The following is an 18,661-nucleotide window of genomic DNA, read 5'->3' as shown; positions in this document are numbered from 1 at the left end:
TGTTCCTCCTCCCCGCACTTGCCACGAGGTGCGTGTCTCCAGCCCGGTACCACCAGTGCCGGCACCATGCACCAGGCCTATAGTGTGCCTCGGCAGTCCAGTACGACCTGTTCCTCCTTCCTGCACTCGCTATGAGGTGCGTGTCCCCAGCCCGCTACCACCAGTGCTGGCACCACGCACCAGGCCTACAGTGCGCCTCGCCAGTCCAGAGCGTCCGGCAACAGTACCCAGTCCAGAGCGTCCGGCGACAGTACCCAGTCCAGAGCGTCCGGCAACAGTATCCAGTCCAGAGCGTCCAGCAACAGTACCCAGTCCAGAGCGTCTGGCGACAGTACCCAGTCCAGAGCGTCCGGCAACAGTATCCAGTCCAGAGCGTCAGGCAACAGTACCCAGTCCAGAGCGTCAGGCGACAGCACCCAGTCCAGAGCATCAGGCAACAGTACCCAGTCCAGAGCGTCAGGCGACAGTACCCAGTCCAGAGCGTCCGGCAACAGTACCCAGTCCAGAGCGTCCGGCGACAGTACCCAGTCCAGAGCGTCCAGCAACAGTACCCAGTCCAGAGCGTCCAGCAACAGTACCCAGTCCAGAGCGTCAGGCAACAGTACCCAGTCCAGAGCGTCAGGCGACAGTACCCAGTCCAGAGCGTCCGGCGACAGTACCCAGTCCAGAGCGTCCAGCAACAGCACCCAGTCCAGAGCGTCAGGCAACAGTACCCAGTCCAGAGCGTCCGGCGACAGTACCCAGTCCAGAGCGTCCAGCAACAGTACCCAGTCCAGAGTGTCCAGCAACAGTACCCAGTCCAGAGCGTCAGGCAACAGTACCCAGTCCAGACCGTCCGGCAACAGTACCCAGTCCAGAGCGTCCGGCGACAGTACCCAGTCCAGAGCGTCCAGCAACAGCACCCAGTCCAGAGCGTCCAGCAACAGCACCCAGTCCAGAGCGTCCAGCAACAGTACCCAGTCCAGAGCGTCCGGCAACAGTACCTAGTCCAGAGCGTCAGGCAACAGTACCCAGTCCAGAGCGTCCAGCAACAGTACCCAGTCCAGAGCGTCCAGCAACAGTACCCAGTCCAGAGCGTCCAGCAACAGCACCCAGTCCAGAGCGTCAGGCAACAGTACCCAGTCCAGAGCGTCCGGCGACAGTACCCAGTCCAGAGCGTCCAGCAACACTACCCAGTCCAGAGCGTCCAGCAACAGTACCCAGTCCAGAGCGTCCAGCAACAGTACCCAGTCCAGAGCGTCAGGCAACAGTACCCAGTCCAGAGCGTCCGGCGACAGTACCCAGTCCAGAGCGTCCGGCGACAGGGCCGCAGACCGGAACCTCCTATGACGGGCCGCAGACCGGAACCTCCTACGACGGGCCGCAGTCCGGAACCGCCAGAGTCTCCCTCTAGTCCGGATCCGCCAGAGTCTCCCTCCAGTCCGGATCCGCTAGAGTCTCCCTCCAGTCCGGATCCGCCATAGTCTCCCTCCAGTCCGGATCCGCCAGAGTCTCCCTCCAGTCCGGATCCGCCAGAATCTCCCTCCAATCCAGAGGCACCACTCACTCCAGACTCGACCATCAGTCCAGTGGCGTCCTATAGTCCGTGGTCGGCGGTGAGGGTTCCCGCTCCAGAGATATTAAGTAAGTGTGACGAGTCATAAGTGGAGCGGGGTCCACGTCCCGAGCCAGAACTGCCACCTCGGAGTTATGCCCACCCAGACCCTCCCATATAGGCTTAGGTGTGCGGCCGGGAGTTCGTTTTGTTGTTTTGTAAGTTTGTTTAAGTGTTCTTCGTCTTCCTTAAAGAAGATGTATTCAAATGACGCAGCGCCTTGGTCTCCTCCATTCAACGAATGTGACAATTTGTTTGTTTAGGATTCCTGGAAATGTAAATAGTTTGTATGTATGCTTGTTTGCATGTGACTATCCCTCTTTTGTTTGTTGATATTTGTTAATAAAACAAAAAATATATATATATATTTATTTTTAAACACGGTCGTCTCGCGTCGAACTGCGCATGTGCAAGCCATCAAATCAAAGGCACTCCTTCAATATGAAGTCGTTTTTGACAAAAATTAAAAAGTTTCAGTTTGCCACCTTCACGAGGTTTGCGTAATAACAAGTTCAACTACTTAAAGCTACAATATGTCATTTTTTGGCAACCGGATCAAATTGACATAGAATTTAGTGTTATAGATCTGTCATTCTCATCTAAAGAAAGTTTAAGAAAAAGTACATATGTTCTATGTGCACTATTTCTTTGCTTCCCGGTCTTAAGTTTCATTTTTGAGTCTTTTACTTTCGGTTTTGTACACAAGCTTCAAACAGCTGAAAATACCATATTGTTGGTTGTGGAAAAGATATTAGATATGAGATATTAGGTACAATGATTCTCCACACTATAATTGCTTGTTTTGTCACAAACTGAAATTAGGCGAGCTATTAGAATTTTAGCAAACATAGTGCATCTTTAAGACATTGGCTCGAATCTAGGTTGTGCATTTCGATTTCAATAAAATTAACAACTAAAGGAAGAATTTGTCACTTCTCTCATTGACTTCTCAAACCCCACGCCTAGTCTGTTTGGTTTGTTTCTCAAGCGTTTCCGGAAGTTTACGATATTGTGGGTCTGGGTTTAGAAACTCTGTGCTTGTATTTTCTTTTTAACCTAGACTGCTAGTCTAGGTAAGAAAATACAAAGATTAAGGCATCGTAATAATTCCATGCAGAAGCATTTGAAAAGAAAAATTCATGGGATCAGCGCCATTGCTAACTAGCAACACTGTGTCACGTTCTGACCATAGTTCTTTTGTGTTTTCTTTGTTTTAGTGTTGGTCAGGACGTGAGCTGAGTGGGCATTCTATGTTGTATGTCTAGTTTGTCTATTTCTATGTTTGGCCTGATATGGTTCTCAATCAGAGGCAGGTGTTAGTCATTGTCTCTGATTGGGAACCATATTTAGGTAGCCTGTTTTGTGTTGGGTTTTGTGGGTGGTTGTCTTCTGTCTTTGTGTTTATGCACCAGATAGGACAGTTTCGGTTTTTTCACATTTGTTATTTTGTAGTGTTCACGTTTATTGTCCTTATTAAACATGTTGAACACTAACCACGCTGCATTTTGGTCCTCCTCTCCTTCAACGGAAGAAAACCGTTACAGAACCACCCACCAACCAAGGACCAAGCGGCGTGGTAACAGGCAGCAGCAGCAGGAGAGGCAGCGATGTCAGGACTCCTGGAAATGGGAGGACGTTTTGAACGGCAAGGGTTGCTACACATGGGAGGAGATCCTGGCTGGAAGGGATCTAGGAGAGCGGAGGCAGCCGGAGAGAGGAGCCAGCGATATGAGGGAACACGGCTGGCAAGGAAGCCCGAGAGACAGTCCCAAAAATGTATTGGGGGGGGCACACAGGGAGTGTGGCGAAGCCAGGTAGGAGACCTGCACCAACTTCCTGTGCTTACCGGAGAGCGAGAGAGACCGGGCAGGCACCGTGTTATGCTGTGGAGCGCACCGTGTCCCCAGTGCGGGTGCATAGCCCAGGGCGGTACATACCAGCTCCTCGTATCGGCCGGGCTGGAGTGGGCATCGAGCCAGGTGCCATGAAGCCGGCTCTACGCATCTGGTCTCCATTGCGTCTCCTTGGGCCGGCATACATGGCACCAGCCTTACGCATGGTGTCCCCAGTTCGCCAGCACAGCCCAGTGCGGGCTATTCCACCTCGCCGCACTGGCAGGGCGACCGGGAGCATTCAACCAGGTAAGGTTGGGCAGGCTCGGTGCTCAAGAGCTCCAGTGCGCCTGCACGATCCGGTCTATCTAGTACCACCTCCACGCACCAGCCCTCCGGTGGCAGCCCTCCGCACCAGGCTGTCTCTCCGTCTCATCCCTACGGGTGCTCCCGCCTGTCCGGAGCTGCTAGAGTCTCCCGCCTGTCCAGAGCTGCTAGAGTCTCCCGCCTGTCCAGAGCTGCTAGAGTCTCCCGCCTGTCCAGAGCTGCTAGAGTCTCCCGCCTGTCCAGAGCTGCTAGAGTCTCCCGCCTGTCCAGAGCCGCCAGACTGCAAGGAGCCACCAGAGCCGCCAGTCTGCAAGGAGCCGCCAGAGCCGCCAGTCTGCAAGGAGCCGCCAGTCTGCAAGGAGCCGCCAGAGCTGCCAGTCTGCAAGGAGCCGCCTGAGCCGCCAGTCTGCAAGGAGCCGCCTGAGCCGCCAGTCTGCAAGGAGCCGCCAGAGCCGCCAGTCTGCAGGAGCCGGTTTTTTCACATTTGTTATTTTGTAGTGTTCACGTTTATTGTCCTTATTAAACATGTTGAACACTAACCACGCTGCATTTTGGTCCTCCTCTCCTTCAACGGAAGAAAACCGTTACACACTGGTTCCATGAATTGCAAAGAGTTATGGTAAATTAGAACACTGTTGTCCTAACCTTGAAATCTTCAACCTATATGTTGGCTAGATGGTTGTAGTATGTTTTTCTTGCATTAGCATAAAATGCTTATTTTTTCACCAGCCTTATGATATGCTTCAGACCGGTTGCCTTCTGCCTAGGCACCGAAGCTACACTGCTTGAGTTGGTCCCATGGTTGATTCAGAGCGGTACAACTTTCGCATTATTGTGACGTTATCCTTCCCATCTTCAACCTAGGAGCAAAGCAGGAAGCAGGACGCGTACCTATCAGTATATGCTGTGATTTGTTGATTAAACTCAACTGACATTCCAATGTATGAGCCACATCAGTTAAAATCATTAGAATAAAAATGTTACATTACCATGGAAATTATTGCATCACAACAGAAGGCAGCCATTGCGAGAGTACCCATGAGTTTTCCAGTCAAATTGCCAGGGTTAGTGGTTCCAAGCCTGTTTTATTCATTCCACAGTATTTATGTGTGTGCTGCTGCTGCAGGGAGAAAGGTTTTGCCAAGGCAACCGAAGACTTGTTTGCTACAACACCTTGCTTGTTTCAGCAAAGAACAATGAAGTTTCATGCTGTTAAGAGTCCATGTTACTGCAGAAACGGACTCAACCACAAGAATGCCCAGCCGTCCCATCTTCAGTCAGTTGTTTGTTCCACAACATGGTTATGACAGTTAACTGTTGATTACACGGTTATACAGTAATTATGCCAGCCCTAGTTGCAGCTTAGCATTGTGAATGCACATTACCCCACCACAGCAGAAAATAAAGCAAAATTCCCACTTCCCACTTGGTTATGAACGCAGCATAAGAGTCTGCCTCTTATGCTTCATTTGTAACCAAGTGGAAAGTGGGAATTTACCACCATAGGGTTAGATATAGGAATCTTGATGCATTAAACCAGTTTTTGGCATGGACATTGCCAATGAGGGCTTAGAAAAGTAATGACACGTGATAATAAAAGTGAGTAACAACAACTTGGCTATATACACGGGGTACCAGTACCGGGTCGAGCGCTCACAGATTCCATAATGGGACATATAGAAAGATAATATCTCTATCATTCTCTGTATTCGCTTGCTTGAATGCTTTATCTGAGATTGATACGTATTTCTGTCCGTGGCCTCGTTGTCAAATAAAGGCACATAAGCCGGGCCCTGGCACGGGCAGAACCATTGAGCCATCTCCAGTTTGAATAAGTCAATTTTCTTCTTCTACTACTTCTATGAGTTGGCAAACAAACTGAAAGGGTGCACACTGCCACCTAGAGTGTGTTGTTTTTACAGGTATAAAGCCAAGGATGGTGATTTACTACCACCTACAGTTATGGAATGTTTACTCGTGAGTATAATTCATTGGCTGATCCCTCCTGATGACCTGGATGGAATCATGTGATCCTTCCTTCACCCATAGGAAGTCCCACCCAGTTGACTACTTTAAAAGGGTGAATCCTTTGATGACAATGTCCATGCCAAATGGGTTTTATCCATATAGAGTCCTCTTTCTAACATTTTGGTGGTAAATTCCCACTTCCTGCTTGGTTACAAACGCAGCATTAACCCATCGGTTTCTAAACACCACGAGTCACCGCGGGTTTCCAAACAAAGCGAATAAACAGCTATTCTTGCATCTGTGTAGGAACAGTATATGATAGTTATGATAGCCTATGTCTGGGTCATTTGTGAATATGATTATAGATGTCCTGTATATACTGTATTAAGATGGGATGTATACAGGCTATAGTAGACATGTCTTTACCCCTCTGTAGAATTCCAGTGCAGGCTGTAGGAGGTGGGGATCTGTGGGTTCTGTCCTGGATCCCAGAAACAGTGGATATCTGCCTGTCGTCCCTCCGTATAGGGGATGTGACACTGGGGAGCGGAGGGAGGAGATGGAGGGCCTGCAGAGAGTGAGGGAGACAATGAGGAGGGAGGTAGAAGTGAATTTCAAGTGATAGAGAAAAAGAGACAGGCAAAAAGAGACAAATCCAATCAAAGTTTATTTGTCATGTACACAGTTTTGCAGATGTTATCACAGATGCAGCAAAATTCTTAAGTTTCTATCTCCAACAATGCAACAATATCTAGCAGTACAATAATAATACACACATAATCCAAAAGCTAAAAAATGTAGACATATCAGAACGAGCAATGTCAGAGTCCGGAGTATAAATAATATATATATGAATGTGATGGTGTGAATAGACAGTATGTACAGTATGTAAATAGAAAAGGTCTGTACAGCAGTAGTTTTGTATTTTTTTTATTTCACCTTTATTTAACCAGGTAGGCCAGTTGAGAACACCTTTATTTAACCAGGTAGGCTAGTTGAGAACACCTTTATTTAACCAGGTAGGCCAGTTGAGAACACCTTTATTTAACCAGGTAGGCCAGTTGAGAACACCTTTATTTAACCAGGTAGGCCAGTTGAGAACACCTTTATTTAACCAGGTAGGCCAGTTGAGAACAAGTTCTCATTTACAACTGCGACCTGGCCAAGATAAAGCAAAGCAGTGCGACACAAACAACAACACAGAGTTATACATGGAATAAACAAACATACAGTCAATAACACAATAGAGAAAAAAGTCTATATACAGTGTGTGCAAATTAGGTAAGATAAGGGAGGTAAGGCAATAAATAGGCCATAGTGGCAAAATAATTACAATTTAGCAATTAAACACTGGAGTGATAGATGTGCAGAATATGAATCTGTAAGTGGGGTGCAAAGGAGCAAAAAAATAAATAACAGTATGGGGATGAGGTAGTTAGGTAGGATGGGCTATTTACAGATGGGTTATGTACAGGTGCAGTGATCTGTGAGCTGCTCTGACAGCTGCTGCTTAAAGTTAGTGAGGGAGATATATGCCATTCAGTGATTTTTGCAATTCATTCCAGTCATTGTCAGTAGAGAACTGGAAGGAATAGTTATATAGGATGAGCCATGAATAGAATACAGTATATAAATATAAAGTGGGTAAACATTTTTACAGTGGCCTCCCGAGTGTCGCAGCGGTCTAAGGCAATGCCGTGCTTGAGGCGTCATAAACAGATCCAGGTTCGATCCCGTGCTGTGTCGCAGCTGGCCGTGACGGTGAACAATTGCTCCAGCGTCGTCCGGGTTAGGGGAGGGTTTGGCCGGCCGGGATGCCATTGTCCAATCGCGCTCTAGAGACTCCTGTGGTGGGCCGGGCGCATGCACGCTGACACGGTCGCCTGTTGTACTGTGTTTCCTCTGACACATTGGTGCGGCTGGCTTCCAGGATAATAGAGCAGTGTGTCAAGAAGCAGTGTGGCTTGGCAGGTTTGTGTTTCAGAGGACGCATGGCTCTCGACCTTCGCCTCTCCCGAGTCCGTACGGACGTTGCAGCGATGGGACAAGACTGTAACTACCAACTGGGGAGAAAAAGGGGTAAAACATTTTTTATAATAATAACATTATTAAAGTGGCCAGTGTTCAATGACTGACTCTATGTACATAGGGCAGCAGTTTCTAAGGTGCAGGGTAGAGTATCGGGTGGTAGCCGGCTAGTGACAGTGTCTAAGGTTCAGGGCAGGGAACTGGGAGGAGGCCGGCTAGTGATGACTGTTTAACAGTTCGAGATGGCCTGGAGAAGCTGTTTATCAGTCTCTCGGTCCAGGCTTTGATGTGCCTGTACTGTCTCCGCCTTCTAAATGGTAGAGAGCTGAACAGGCCATAGTTCGGTGACTGAGGTCCTTGATGAGCTTTTTAGCCTTCCTGTGACACCGGTGCTCTAGATGTCCTGGAGGGCATGATGTGTTGATGTGATGTGTTGGGCTAACTGCACCACCCTCTGGAGAGCCCTGCGGTTGAGGGTGGTGCAGTTGCCGTACCAGACGGTGATACAGAACACTTAGGTGGTGCATCTGCAGAAGTTTGTGAGGGTCTTAGGGGCCAAGCTGAATTTCTTCAGCCTCCTGAGGTTGAAGAGGCGTTGTTGACCATTTCAGGTCCTAAATGATTTGCACGCTGGGGAACTTGAAGCTTTTGATCCTCTCCACTGCAACCCTGTCAATGTGGATGGGGGCGTGCTCTCTCCTCTATTCTTCGTTTTGTTGACGTTGAAGGAGAGGTTATTTTCCTGGCACCACTCCACCAGGGCCCTCACCTCCTCCCTGTAGGCTGTCTCGTCGTTGTTGGTAATCAGGCCTACCACTGTTGTGGTGTCTGCAAACTTGATGATTGAGTTGGAGACATGCGTGGCGGTTTCACATAAACTGATAGTGAGAGAGAAAGAGAGAAATAAAATCCAGATGACATTCACCTTTAAAGGAACTGTGCCAGTTTAGCGTTCCTTCTGTTGTTATTGGCATCCTCTTTACCCTAGACCCCCCCTCACACACACACAACGTTGAAACCACAAGCACACAATGAGAGCGTTTCAAGGAACATGAAGCCCAAACAGGAAATGATAACAAGACGGAGATCTTGCGAGGTGGTGACACCCTTCCTCTCTCAGAGTTCCTCTCCTCTTCTAGTATCAGTATGAAACATAAAATCATAACCACACACCAAGGGTTGTGTTCATTAGGCAGCAAACAGACGAAAAACGTCTGAAACAGGGAGGAACTACCTGGACTTGTCCAATAAGAAACACTCATAAACGTTTTCCATTTCAAAAAGTTTACCATTGCCTACTATAATGAACACAACACAAGGTCCATAGCATATGTGATATGACTAACAGGGTGGTGATTAGGAACCATTTACCTCTTGGTCCCCTACGCATTAATTAAGACTGATACTGATATGATCTCTATGGAAGGTTGTGTTGAATAAAATGAAGGAAATGGGGATGCATAAAGTCTAGCAGATGTTATAGCGGGTGCAGAGAAATGCTTGTGTTACATTGCATGTCAGAGCAAAAACCAAGCCATAAGGTTAAGGAATTGTCCTTAGAGCTCCGATTGTGTCGAAGCACAGATCTGGGGAAGGGTACCAACACATTTCTGCAGCATTGAAGGTCCCCAAGAACACAGTGGCCTCCATCATTCTTAAATGGAAGAAGTTTGGAACCACTAAGACACTTCCTAGAGCTGGCAGCCCGGCCAAACTGAGCAATCAGGGGAGAAGGGCCTTGGTCAGGGAGGTGACCAAGAATCCGATGGTCACTCTGACAGAGCTCCAGAGTTCTTCTGTGAAGATGGGAGAAACTTCCAGGAGGACAAGCGTCTCTGCAGCACTCCACCAATCAGGCCTTTATGGTAGAGTGGCCAGATGGAAGTCACTCCTCAGTAAAAGGCACATGACAGCTCTCTTGGAGTTTGCCAAAAGGCACCTAAAGGACTCTCAGACCATAAGAAACAGGATTCTCCGATCTGATGAAACTAAGATTTAATTATTTGGCCTGAATGCCAAGCGTCTGGAGGAAACCTGGCACCATCCCTACTGTGAAGCATGGTGGTGGCAGCATCATGCTGTCGAGATGTTTTTCAGCGGCAGGGACTGGAAGACTAGTCAGGATCGAGGGAAAGATGAATAGAGCAAAGTACAGAAATATCCTTGATGAAAAACCTGCTCCAGAGCACTCGGGACCTCAAACTGGGGCAAAGGTTCACCTTCCAACAGGACAACGACCCGAAGCACACAGCCAAGACAACGCAGGAGTTGCTTCGGGACAAGTCTATGAATGTCCTTGAGTGGCCCAGCCAGAGCCCGGACTTGAACCCGATCGAACATCTCTGGAGAGACCTGAAAATAGCTGTGCAGCAACGCTCCCCATCCAACCTGACAGAGCTTGAGAGGATCTGCAGAGAAGAATGGGAGAAACTCCCCAAATACAGGTGTGCCACGCTTGTAGCATCATACCCAAGAAAAGTCAAGGCTCTAATCACTTTCAAAGGTCCTTCAACAAAGTACTGAGTAAAGGGTCTGAATACTTATGTAAATGTTATATTTCAGTTCTGATATTTTTATGGGGTATTGTGTGTAGATTAATGAGGGAAAAAACTAATTGAATACATTTTAGAATAAGGCTGTAACTTAACAAAAATGTAGAAAATGTCAAGGGGTCTGAATACTTTCCAAATGCACTGTAAATACACAGTATGTTTAAACGGTACAACAAAAATGCAATGTACAGTAGTAGATATATTAAAATGAGATATGTGAAGAATACAGTACATGAATACACAGTGTGAAAAACAGTATAAAAGATACGGTCCAGTGTTTAATAATAAGAATGAACTAATAACATAGACAGACAATCAGATCAAACATATAGATCAGCATTACGGTTTAGTCCATCTGAATTATTTGAAGAAACCCCAGAGCTGATCAGTGAATGGTGGATCTGAGGGTGTGTCAAATAGAGATTATAAATAGTCACAAGGAGAATTTCCTGGTCACATGACTTTACCAGGAAAAAGATCTGGGATCAGTCCAGTGTGAAGGACTCACCTGGTTGAGGTAAGCAGGTGTGTAGTAGGAGCAGCAGGATCAGCAGGAGGCATGGGACTCTGGGCCATGCCATTACTCACACCACTATCCTATAAGCACCTATGGAAAACACACACACACCAAATGAGTGGTGAATGGCAGGTGTATGAATGTTTCAGAATTCTCACACACACAGATGCGGACACACACGCACAGACAAAACTTTTACACACACACACACACACACACATCCGTAAAGGTCCAATGCAGCCAGATTTAATATCAAAATCAAATCATTTCTGGGTAACAAATAAAAAGTACCATACTGTGATTGTTTTCAATTAAAACGATCAACAACAGCAGCATAGCTTCTTAGCAAAGAGCGATTTACAAAGCAAGAATTTTGCTAGGACTGTCTGGGAGTGATCTGAGTAGGGAATGGAAAACTGAAAACTAGCTTTTATTGGCAGAGAGGTTTGAAACTTTCTTTCTTATTGGTCTATTAACTCATTTAACGCCAGGTGATGTCACCAGACAGGCCAAATCTCCATCCCACCAAAACAGACTGAAATGTCAGGTGGCCTTTTCAAACAGCTAAAATGGCACTAAAATGGCATTATCATAATTTTCCCAATTTCACAGTATTATTCCAACCTCATAGTGTGGAAATATACTTAAAACACAGGAGCATAACTGCACTGAGCCTTTAGTCCTTAATTGAAACAATAACAAAGTGGTCAACCGCCTCTGTTTTGGTAAAAAGATGAGGGATGGGCCTGGAGAAATGTAACCACTCTCAAATTCATAGACAGGGCTATGGATGCAAGGACTGACCATGCATGATATCAACATTACAGTTTTAACCATGCTTTGAGGCTAGACAGGGTTTGTTTACATGTACATTGTTTACAAACATTGGAGTAAAACAAGACTGATCTTTGGTGATAGGTGTTGTTCACACAGTAACGTGCAAACCTTTTCAGCCAATGATTTATATATACACTAGATGACTGCTAGGGGGCGATATGTTGAAGCCAATGGGCCTCCAGCTTGGCACTCCCTCCCTTACTGTTGTAAAAAATACTTTGGAAGCCATAAAAATGTATGTATTAATGTCAACATTCGTTTTTGCCACATGTATTCTATTATAGACTCCTTAGCTGACAAGGGAAATATCTGTTGGTCTGCCTCTAAACAAGGCAGTTAACCTACTGTTCCCCAGTAGGCCGTCATTGAAAATAGGAATTTGTTGTTAACTGACTTGCCTAGTAAAATAATACATACTTTAAAATTATATTATGTGTGCTTAACATAAACATTTGAAATATATACAAATGTTTTCCTTAAAGTACAATTTTTAGATTACTAATGTTACTGACCCACTACAACAACAAAAATTACACAAATTACATGTAATTTCGTCCTTGAAACATTTAATGGAAATACTGTAGAATTTCATTCATTCCTATTGATTGATGTTCCTACCATTGAGTGGCTTCACTCAGTGGCCAATACGTAACAATCAGCAATCCAGGGTTTATTATATACATCATTGGTTACATATCTGTCACTGTCTTCGCCACTGACATATCTGCCACTCTGTATATTGTGTAGCCTACATACATGTTTTTAAGCCAAAAGCACAGGATGATAAAAGCATCTGGTTTCTATTAACCATTGTTGTCATGTTATGATGCAAATTAACTTGCCATAGCCATAAGTATAGAGATGAGAGTGAACATTCAAAGTCTTGTATCATTTCAAGTCTAAAAATGTTATACTGGTAGGCCTAATGATCTATAAGATTTCGGCAAACTGTAAGTTAAGTTGAAAAATAAGTGGTTCGAAAAATAAGAGCTATTACCTAGTCGTCAAGAAAGACTTCAAAATAACGGAACTTCCATCTTTCGCCAGCATTCTATTGTACATTGAATAAATGTTTGCGATGTTTACGTGCGCAGAAGTATGGGAGCTTTTCGAGACACACTGACCGTATTTCATTCCAAAGCGATGCTTCCTCCTTTGCCTCCTCGCTCACTCCCTTTCACCGAAATGATCAGGCTGAATAGGTGAAAGCAATACGGCAGAAACTAGATTGGATGTGTGTGGAGACCTAACTATTTCTCACACATCCAACTTGTCTATGATCCGCAAAGCGGAGTGTAATGAGCCCGGAAGAGGTATGGACACATTTCTAAAAAGCTCTGTGATCTGTCTATGTCCCGCCTACTATGACCCGCCTAAATTGCCTTTGGCAGGGATCCTCTATTGCATCAATTTTAACCCTACATTATAATGGTGTTTTCACATATAGTCAGTCCTCTTTAAAATAACTGATTTCAGTCCTCTTTAAAGTGAACTCTGGGGTAAAAAAAAAGCTAAATATCTCAGTTTTCTTTGTTTTCACACTGCGCTTTCCTTTGTATGAGAAACTCTTTTGTCAGTTCACTTCACCTATTTTGTGGCCGAATCCGTTCTGCATTCACATTTCTATGTTTAGAAGGGAACCAATATCTTTTTCCAACATTCACTTAATGCACTGTGGGTTTTTCAAAGTGCAGGCGGAGCCATTCAATCAGAAGGTGTTATCAGACAGATAGATATATACCTTATACCTACTTACATTTTGGAAGCTAATAGATTGCATTTAGTGAAAAGATGAGAGATAGTAATTGTAATCAGAATTTAATTTTAACATGAAAATAGTATTGGTAACATAATAAATAGTAGAAGAACAACAACAGACTAAATGATGCTGTAATTTATGTAGGCCACTGCCACTTCCAGATTGGATCCGTTTTGTTCAGTTCCCTTATGGGCTCTTTTGAGGGGTCAGTTGTGTGTTATTCCTGTGGGATTGTTCTCCATTTGAATAAGTCATTTTATTCAAAACGCAATATTTTTGTGCAGTAGATTTAAAAGTTCCTTTACACATGTCATAGGCCAACTCCATTATGTCCTATGGCTCTATGTTTTCCTATGTCATGATTCTGGCATTGGCCGTATCTGTGGCTGGTGGGAAAACATACCAAGAGTCAGAATGTTAAGCAAATCAAATCTTTATTAAAACCTTTATAACAGGTTCATAATCCAAAATTAAACAGATTTGACAGATTTAAAAATAAAAATAAGGGCCATGTGAATGACGACAGTGAGACAAAAAGTAGGAAGGATCCAAAAACAGCAATGGAGAAAGTGGTCTGGAAACCACATTTCATCACAGGTAGCCAAATTCCACACGTATAGAGACAGGAAGATATCGGTATTCAGTCCCAGTCGGTAATGACATAATAATAAGGAATTCCCCTAGACCACGCCCATAAATTGGGGAAAACCCGCTGAAATTCCGACCAATGGTTCGCAATGGTCCCACGTTGGGAAATAGAGCCTGGGAGAAGAGCCCTGTGGCTTCAGGCTATTCGGTGTGGGAAATGTGGGGACGCGGTGTCCAAGTAGGCTATACGTAGGTATGTGTGTGGAAAACATTTCATCACAGTTAACACATTTAATTTGTTTAGCTCATACTGTCCGTTGGATAGTAGCTGGATAGTCAGTAGCTGGATAGTCAGATTGTTTGTGTTGTTGGTCTTGGCTAGCTTAATGTTCCGGTCAGTAACTCAAGTTGCTGCTAGCATTGTCATGGGAAAGGGCATAATAAGGGAAGCCCTACAATATTACGTTTTTCTAAGTAGTGAGAACGCTATGGAGAAGCAATATTGAAAAGTCATCTTTAGATATGTTGTACTTTTCGTAAATGGAGTTTTGTAATTGACTAAAACAAGCAGACAATAAGAAAATTGCATTTGAAAAAGATAACGTTTTTGCTGTGAGCCAATGTGGAAACCTAGGTAAACACAAGTTGTTTTACAGGCAGGTAGGGTCATGACGTTCAATCTAATACCGACTGGGTTTATATGGAGAATAAGGTTATATTCTCCCTGCACAGTTAACATGATACTTTAACTCGGAAACACTCTGGAGAGCAGTTAGAAAAACCGAGAGAGAGAGATATGAGAAAATACCAGGTATGTGTAGGGCTATGTGTGTGCATGGGAGGATAGAGAATGGGGTGGATTCTCAGCAAAGGGAGCTGATGTCTCCCTTGCTGCAGCCCCACTTGCAGCAGGCGTTGGACAGGCCCACCACCACATCACGGCCCTTTCGGTCTGACATACGGAGAGCCTCCAGTATCTCCTCTGAGATGAGGGAGCGGGCTGGCCTGCTGATGAACACCCCACCCTCCTGGACATGCTGGAAGGGACCCTCTGGGACCTGGGAGTCTGAGTTCCAGCCTTCAGACGAGTCCTCGTCATGGGAGCTGAAAGGGTCCTGAGGGAAGTCTCCTGAAATGCAGTTTATAGTAGGAGTGTTGAAATGTGATATTGACTCTCAGTGCTGCTCAATTTATACATTCAAAAGTCAAAGATTACTGTGTTTCTATTTCAAATAAAATGTTATTTGTAAAGTGCCAAATACAAGTACAAAATAGATAAGTAAAAAAAATGTAATAAAAGTAACAAGTAATTAAAGAGCAGCAGTAAAATAACCCTAGCGAGGCTATATACAGGGGGTACCGGTACAGAGTCAATGTGAGTAGCAGTAGCGTAAAAAGGGGGGGCAATGCAAAAAGTCCGGGTAGCCCTTTGATTAGCTGTTCAGGAGGCTTATGGCTTGGAGGTAGAAGCTGCTTAGAAGCCTTTTGGACCTAGACTTGGTGCTCCGGTACCGACTGACACTCGGTAGCAGAAAGAACAGTCTATGACTAGGGTGGCTGGAGTCTTTGAGACATTTTTGAGCCTTCCTCTGACACCGCCTGGTATAGAGGTCTCGGATGGCAGGAAGTTTGACCCCAGTGATGTACTGTGTCGTACACACTACCCTCTGCAGTGCCTTGTGGTCGGAGGCCGAGCAGTTGCCATACCAGGCAGTGATGCAACCAGTAGGATGCTCTCGATGGGGCAGCTGTAGCACTTTTTGAGGATCTGAGGACCCATGTCAAATACTTTCAGTCTCCTGAGAGGGAATAGGCTTTGTCGGGCCCTCTTCACTACTGTCTTGATGTGTTTGGACCAATGCACAATACATTTAAATGAAAAAAATGTAATCGACTGGGTGGACGTAATCGACTGGGCGGATTTAATACATTCCAATGGACAAAGCCAGTGGTGCAAAAAAAGCCGTTCCCTTTACTCAACAAACCATAAATCACTGATATATTGAATCAGCTGCATTACTGCTTGGCTAGAATCAAAATGTGCACAATTTAGAAACACAATGACCCAATAAAAGGCTTGTCTAGCCGGCATGCCTCACCTGCACTCCCAAGTGACCGTCTCCAGCGAGATCCTCCACAGGTGAAGATGACCGCCCGGATGAACTCCCGGCCACATAGCTTCACTCCATACGTGGGGCGCTCCATCCCCTGCACCCCAGCCACTAACAAACACACAGCTAATACCAGTGGTTTCCACATCATGTCCCAGGAGGTAAATGAATGAGTGAGCAAAAAAGGAGGAGAGAGAATAGATTCTTCAATGGTAGACTGGGCTGTTTGGAGCAGGTGTTTTTCTCTGTCTCTCTGTGGTCGCGAGTGTTGTGTGACTTCCCCAATGACCTGGTATTGGTTTATAAAGGGGTCCTCAGCCATACGAGGTAGACATGGAACTTGCACATGCACACCCTCCCAACCAGGACAGTCATAGATAGGAGAGAGAGATAGACCCAGAGACCTTTATGGAGACAAAGCACTGACCAAAGGTGGCATAATTAGCCAATACTGCTCAAACGCGACGATGATGTCAGAGTAGTTTGTAATCTGATTACAGGAAAAAGTCATTTTCTGGATGTCAAACCCACGTTTCATTTGAATCCTCACCTACACCTTTTTTGTGGTCATCACCCACCTCAAACTCACTTGATCACCAGACATTTCTGCTCAAAGCAAGTGTTAATGTGCAGAGCCACGGTGTAGTGGTAACACTCCCTAACACATGTTACACACAAATCCCATCCGGAGACCAGGGTTCAATACCTGTGTCCACCCTTCCTACTGTTTCTCCCTCTGGTCTATTTCCTCACTATCTGAATAAAGTGTCAAAACACCTTAAAAATACATATTTAAACTTGATCAAATCTTCTACAGAGTTACAGTAGGAATGTTGGGTATGATGACACAGTTCAGAAGTGTGATGCCACTGTGTCAAAATGTCAGTATCAAGAACATGTTTTCTCAAACACAAATACCCAGTTTAGTACATACAGTATACTACAAATGTACATATGTGCTACATTTCAGTAGTGGAAGATCCAGCCTACCGACGGAGGAGGAGCTGTGACTGTGGACGACGACGAGGTGCCCGTTGAGGTGTTCCATGGCCTGTCTGTCAGATATCTCTACATCTATGCTCCCTCCTCTCAAGATACTACCTTTCTGAACTGCCTATCATCTAAAGTTGACCATCGCCAACATACTGACAGATCCCTACCTTTGTTTTGTTAAATAGTTTCTGGTTACATTTTGTTTTCAAAGTGACTTTGAGATTCAGCTTGTAATGAAAAGCACAAAATAAAATACATATTTTTATTATTATATAGAACTTACTTTCAAGTAGAACTTAAACTCTTCTCCTATACCACTTCACACCTTTTCAGCGCTGATTCTGTAACCACAGCTGCTCTGATTATTCTCCCATGACTTGCTTCTCCCCTCATATTTCTCCATCTCTCTCTCTCTGAAAAAGAGGGATGAAGTCACAGGTGGGGGGTTCACACAGCAAGGAGTAGGGCAATGAGGCAAAGCGGGTGACATTTTCAAAGGCAGATAACATGGAAGTCATCATCTGAGTCAAACAAAGGCTGGGACCCTATCTGTGTCAACGCATAGGTAAAGGTCTCCCGTTTCAGAATTGACAATGGATTTGTGAATTTGTAATTAATAGGTTGATAACAATGCGAACAACATGGTATTTCAGGGGGACGTTGGAGACTCATTTGCACATTGTCTAGTGGTGAGTGACCAGGTGAGCAGGTTAAGAGAGCGACATTGATGGCGACTGAATGTGTTGCTTTTTGAATAATTTGTTTGTTGCCAGTATGTAGACTGTCTGTATACGTGTGTGTATCGCGGTTTTGTCTCACCAGGGGTGATGGTCAGATTCGTGTTATAACGAGGAATGAGCGTTACACCGAGGCCTGTGCTCTGGAGCAGGATCGATTTGGAGGTGGAGGGTCCGTCATGGTCTGGGGCGGTGTGTCACAGCATCATCGACTGAGCTTGTTGTCATTGCAGGCGATCTCAACGCTGTGCGTTACGGGGAAGACATCCTCCTCCCTCATGTGGTACTCTTCCTGCAGGCTCCTCCTGACATGACCCTCCAGCATGACAATGCCACCAGCCATACTGATCGTTCTGTGCGTGATTTCCTGCAAGACAGGAATGTCAGTGTTCTGCCATGGCCAGCGAAGAGCTCGGATCTCAATCCCATTGAGCACGTCTGGGACCTGTTGGATCGGAGGGCTAGGGCCATTCCCCCCAGAAATGTCCGGGAAATTGCAGGTGTCTTGGTTGAAGAGTGGGGTAACATCTCACAGCATGAACTGGCAAATCCGATGCAGTCCATGAGGAGGAAATGCACTGCAGTACTTAATGCAGCTGGTGGCCACACCAGATACTGACTTACTTTTGATTTTGACACCCCCTTTGTTCAGGGACACATATTCCATTTTTGTTAGTCACATGTCTGTGGAACTTGTTCAGTTGATGTCTCAGTTGTTGAATCTTGTTATGTTCATACAAATATTTACACATGTTAAGTTTGCTGAAAATAAACGCAGTTGACAGTGAGAGGACGTTTCTTTTTTTGCTGAGTTTATG

The 18,661-nt window shown here is 45.3% G+C and overlaps 2 protein-coding genes across 5 annotated transcripts in view; both read right to left on the bottom strand.

Moving 5' to 3' along the window:
• LOC110486918 (interleukin-6 receptor subunit beta) overlaps positions 1-12,990 on the bottom strand; it is a 31,378-nt gene extending 18,388 nt beyond the window's left edge. The window contains exons 1-3 of one of the 4 annotated variants that reach the window (XM_036941675.1): positions 12,653-12,990; positions 10,810-10,908; positions 6,148-6,289 (exon numbers count right to left, since the gene is read on the bottom strand). In XM_036941675.1, coding sequence (XP_036797570.1) covers positions 6,148-6,289; positions 10,810-10,882 — 215 coding nt within the window. In that variant the 5' untranslated portion in view covers positions 10,883-10,908; positions 12,653-12,990. Of the gene's footprint in view, positions 1-6,147; positions 6,290-8,674; positions 9,260-10,809; positions 10,909-12,652 lie in introns of those variants that run through there. The other 3 variants (XM_036941674.1, XM_036941673.1, XM_036941672.1) reach the window with 3 other exon arrangements.
• Positions 12,991-14,652: 1,662 nt separating this feature from the next.
• rln3a (relaxin-3a) lies at positions 14,653-16,459 on the bottom strand. The gene is given in 2 exon segments (NM_001281348.1): positions 14,653-15,131; positions 16,102-16,459. Coding segments are annotated over 2 exon segments (426 nt in total). The 5' UTR covers positions 16,262-16,459; the 3' UTR covers positions 14,653-14,865.
• Positions 16,460-18,661: the final 2,202 nt, after the last annotated feature.

This window comes from Oncorhynchus mykiss, chromosome 13 (genome assembly GCF_013265735.2).
Source record: "Oncorhynchus mykiss isolate Arlee chromosome 13, USDA_OmykA_1.1, whole genome shotgun sequence".
Taxonomy (NCBI): domain Eukaryota; kingdom Metazoa; phylum Chordata; class Actinopteri; order Salmoniformes; family Salmonidae; genus Oncorhynchus; species Oncorhynchus mykiss.
The sequence above is the reverse complement of the archived record's forward strand: the minus strand, read 5'-3'. Positions and strand labels throughout refer to the sequence as shown.